Source organism: Garra rufa, unplaced genomic scaffold (genome assembly GCF_049309525.1).
Source record: "Garra rufa unplaced genomic scaffold, GarRuf1.0 hap1_unplaced_005, whole genome shotgun sequence".
Classification (NCBI taxonomy): Eukaryota; Metazoa; Chordata; class Actinopteri; order Cypriniformes; family Cyprinidae; genus Garra; species Garra rufa.
Genome location: NW_027394280.1, coordinates 568,852 through 573,796, shown reverse-complemented (window position 1 = coordinate 573,796; position 4,945 = coordinate 568,852). Strand labels below are relative to the sequence as shown.

Below are 4,945 nucleotides of genomic sequence, written 5' to 3'. Positions count from 1 at the left end.
ATCTGTGGTGCTCTCGATGTTTCTGCCTCTTTAACTGTTGTGCTTGTTAATGCTAATGAACACTTGAGTTGTGTGTGAATGTCTTTCCCTGATCTCTGTGATCATGAGTGCTATAGTTAGAGTACAGAATAGAACTGATCATATCCTTTGAATACTGTGTTTAAGCTTGTGATCTGAGAGCTTTGTCTTCATCTGTAAGAACGGCCTCCTGAAACCTGAATAAAACTCCAGTGATTGAGTGTTTTAGTCAGTCTGGATGACCGCAGCGACACACAGGACCAGCTCAAACAAGTCTCCTGATCCTTTTCCTGCAGGTGTATTAAAGCTATTTTGTTCTTTAAACATTTAACTTCACTAAAATCATAAAACTAATACAACATGGCATTTTTTTCTGATAGATGTACTTCTAGTTAAAGTTTCTAATAAACAGTTTATTGTGTCTTGTATTTATTACCCAAACGTTTCACTGTTAATAAAAGAAGATATGGAGGGAACTGAATGTGTTGGCATATTTTTGGCCAATTAACGAAAATGAAAAGGTAATAATCAATGCACCATATTCCTTTACACTACAAAAAAATGTATTTAAAACAAAATTGCTTACATAAAAGAACATTACCACTGAAACCTTTGTAACAGTTACACAGCAGCATTAACCAGTTTTATGTGAACTAATTGGTATATCAACATAAAACAAAGTGTTATAAATGTACATTAAAAAAGGAGAATATTATTAATACATTCACGATGTTAATAACTTTAGAAAAGCATCATCACATGAGTACGAAATTCTATTCTATAATCAACATTTCTAAGATGTGTTTGTGAGTTTAGAGAGCAGGGGTCCGTTCTTCGTACCTCGCTAACTAAGTTAGCTGGATTTGATTGTTGACGATTTTGCGTGATCTTGATATTATATAAATATTATATATATATTAAATATTAAAAGTTAATAATAAATAATTTACATTGTTTTATGTATGTATATATATATATATATATATATATATATATATATATATATATATATATATATCGGAGGTTCCAAAAAATATTTGGCAGCACAACTGTTGATATTATCCAACATTGATCATTCTAATAATAAATCAGCATATTAGAATGATTTCTGAAGGATCATGTGACACTTAAGACTGGAGTAACAGCTGATAAAAATTCAGCTTTTCATCACAGGAATAAATTCTATTTTAAAGTATGTTAAAATAATAATAAAAAAACCATTATTTTATATTGTAAAAACATTTTGCACTATAACTGTTTTTTCTGTATTTTTTATCAAATAAATGCAGCCTTGATGAGTATAAGAGACTTCTTTAAAGACTATTACAAGTCTTACTGACCCCAAACCTTTGAACAGTAGTGTATAAAAAAATAAAAATATAAATAAAATAGCATATCAAGGAAAAAACATGTAACATGGGCAGCATTAACACATTTAATGTGTTCACAACTTTTTGCCAGCCTTCTCTCCTTGCTTTTCCAGCCTTTGCAGTGTTCCCTTGCGTTTTAAATAAACTCTGAAACTCCTGAAATCCCTCAATCAAGAGTTCTTGCTCTGCTGCAGAAAAATACTGAGCGCGCTCCTTCGTCATGTTCGCCGACCAATCAAAGAGTTGCCGATCAATGTTTCTACTATCGATACGTATCCCCTTTTAAGCCACCCAGTGATCTCAAATAACTTCATCCAGCTATACTAATCATAAACAACAGGTGCGTTCGGAGAACCGGAATAGCGAGCTCATAGTTAGCACGATGATTTGATCTTAGATGTGTCATTTGATCTTGGATGTAGTAAGCGAGGTACGAAGAACGGACCCCAGTGCACCAATGGGACTTTTATTTTGCTCTGGTGACGTGACGTCATAAAGCTGCGCGCGCTCCTCGTCTGTTGTGATTCACGTGAAGAAAGGTTTGTGCTTTTAAAGTTTTTAAACCAATGGATATTGTTGCATCAATTAAAGAGTTTTTACTATGTTAAATAAATCATAACTATTAAATATACAGTTGTAATGCTTTATTTAGTGTAAGCCTACTTAAGGCCGTGTTCATACTTGGCGTCCTTTTCCAAACTGCCAGCGTCTGGTTTACATTCTAATCCTATGGAGTAAACCGTCTTTTCAAAAAAGCCCTGTGCGCTTTTTTAAACGCCACCGCCGGCGTCTTTTTCTGCAGCTCAGAGCGTCTTTTTAAGTTAAAAAAAGTTGAACTTTTTGAAGAAAACGCCCTACGTCAAGCGTTTTTTTGACAGCTGACCAATGACAAGCGAGTAGCGGGACCTATCGTTTCCATAGCAACAAAAACAACAAGAAAAAATGGAGAAGTTGCCGGTAGATAAACTTATCATACTAGTTTCGGAGCACAATGAGTTGTATGATATGAGTAAACAACTCTATCATAACATACATCACAAAGAGGCTGTGTGGGCACAGATTGGACGGATCCTTGGTTATTCAGGTAAGTGTGTCATCTACTACTTGTCGTTAACACAAATCACATAGCTATTAGCTAGCATTAATTTTTGCTCAGCAACAGTTATCAATACCGTCAACAGCTGACAACTTATCTTTTAGGCGACGCTTGCCGTCGGAAATGTAAATACTTGAGGGACAAGTACAAACGTGAAAGGAGAAATGAGAAAGACAGGAGAAGTGGTTCTGAGGGAGGCTTTAAACGCTCATGGAAGTTCCTGGGTGTCATGTCGTTCCTGGATCCCCATGTCCAGGACAGACCGACATCTACAAATTTTGAAACTCCAGAAAGCATTTTAAATGCAATATGTGAAAGTGCAGGAGAAGAGAGTGAGGTGACAAGATATGTAACGTTAGTCTATGTAGTCTTACTAATGTAAGCCTATTGTATGTTTTACATGTAGACCGGTATAAGGATGTAAGGATTGCTTATATACTTGCAATATAATTATTTTCTGATTTGCTACTCAAAAACATTATTATTAGTATGTAGAAAAATTTAATTAGTAGACTCCAAGCTTTTGCATGGTATAGTTTAGAATGTTACAAAAGCTTATTTCAGATAAATGCTGATCTTTGAATATTTCTATTCATCAAAGAATAATGAAAATATTCACGGTTTTAAATACTGATGATGATAATAATAATAATAATAATAAAAATGTTTTTGAACAGCAAATCAGAATATTATAATTATTTTTGAAGGATCATGTGACAGAAGATGCTGAAAATTTTGCTTTAATTAAAGAATAAAAATTACATTTTAAAATATATTCAAATATAATGTACTGTAATTTGGATCAAATAAATGGTGAGCAGAACAGACTCTTTAAAAAAACAAAACATAAAAAATCTACTGTCTAAAATCTTTTGACTGGTAGTGTATTCATTGGTGTTTTCTTCTCTTTTTTTCCCCCCACAGAGTCCAATAGGTGACTCAATGGTCAGCGATCCACCAAGCCCTGGTATTCACCAGCCAGCAGCAGCACCACCACCAGCAGCAGCACAGGAATCTACTCCAGTTCGACCTCAGCCAAATCCTTCTCAAGCATTAAGGGGAAAAAGGAGGGAGGTAGCACCAGTGTTGGGAGTAACGCATTACAAAAGTAATATGTTACAGTAGTTTATTACTTTTTGCTGTAACGCGGTAATATAACGCATTACTAATACAATTTGGGTAATAATATTACTCGTTACAATCTCAGTAACGCAAGTTACATCAACATATTTTAACTCAACATTAATTTGTGAATTAAAAAAAGTCCACAAGTAAAATATTTTGTCTTCCTGTTGCTGGAATTCGATGGCTGAGATGACTGCAGAGACGGATTCTACATTTATGAGATGGACGCACTCCCGTTATGGAAAACAGCACGAGTAACTCCTAGAAACATCTAGACTGGTGCCACGTAACACTAAACTAACGATGAGAGCTGCGGAGTCGGAGAAGAGAAAAAATGACGGACGAGCGCATAAGCAACAAAAATTAAGCTAAAAATGACTAAATCTGTTTTTATTAAATCATAGTCCGCATATAAAATGGATGAATACGCGAAATATATCTGATTTTCAAAACGAAAAGACTGAGTGACATATGCTGCTGAGTTTGGTTCACTTTTGTGTGGAGTGGCGCTCTACGAAAGTTCACGGAAAGGAAACCAAGATGACAGAAATAAAGTAAACACACTGCAGTTATAAATGATCTGTATGACCAAAAATGACGGAGTTATTCCGCTATTCGATTGCCCCGGTGCCTCACGCACACACAGCGTTGCAAAAGTTGCAGTCTGTTAATTATAACAATAAAATACAGTCACTGGTCAAATGAAATAGTGCGTACTGCATAGTATCCGTGCCGTCAGCCTGAGCTCGAGCCAAACACATATTTGCTCATGTGAGGAGGATGTTTTATAAGCGCGTTAAGTACAAATCCTGGTTTACATAATAGTTTAGCATTCAAATACATCACGAATATGGACACATTTAATTGGATTGATGCAGAATGAGAGAGGTAGGCTGCACGAGAACAACACCGTTTGTTTTTAGTTTCGCTTTTACCCTCATTCGTTTTGGCTTGTTTAGCAACTTGTATTCTTCATTCTTGTTTTGTTCTGAAAACCATTTAAAATAGCCTATAGGCTATTCATTGTGTTTAATGATTGTACATTATAACACTTCACTTATTTACCGGTGTTATTTCTGAAAGTATTAATGAGTTTTGTGCTTATCTGTGTTTAACCTAAACTACAACGTAACATTAATAGACATACCGGTAGGCCTACCTAAATATGTTTTATAATTTTATGCTAGCTATCCTAAACTTAATGTGAGCAGCTATAAACTTTTTTTGGCATTTTATAATCTGTGGATATTTTGATGAAAGTAACTCAACAGTAACTTAAAAGTAGTGTAACGCATTACAATTTAGAGACAGTAATATTGTAATATAACTAATTACT

General features: G+C 34.7%; 1 protein-coding gene across 1 annotated transcript in view; it reads left to right on the top strand.

Moving 5' to 3' along the window:
• The first annotated feature begins 2,393 nt into the window (after positions 1-2,393).
• Positions 2,394-4,945, top strand: part of LOC141312745 (uncharacterized) — a 10,782-nt gene continuing 8,230 nt past the window's right edge. Inside the window, exons 1-3 of the mRNA XM_073832621.1 lie at positions 2,394-2,472; positions 2,589-2,821; positions 3,409-3,558. Of these exons, the coding sequence (XP_073688722.1) occupies positions 2,394-2,472; positions 2,589-2,821; positions 3,409-3,558 (462 nt within the window). The remainder of the gene's footprint in view (positions 2,473-2,588; positions 2,822-3,408; positions 3,559-4,945) is intronic.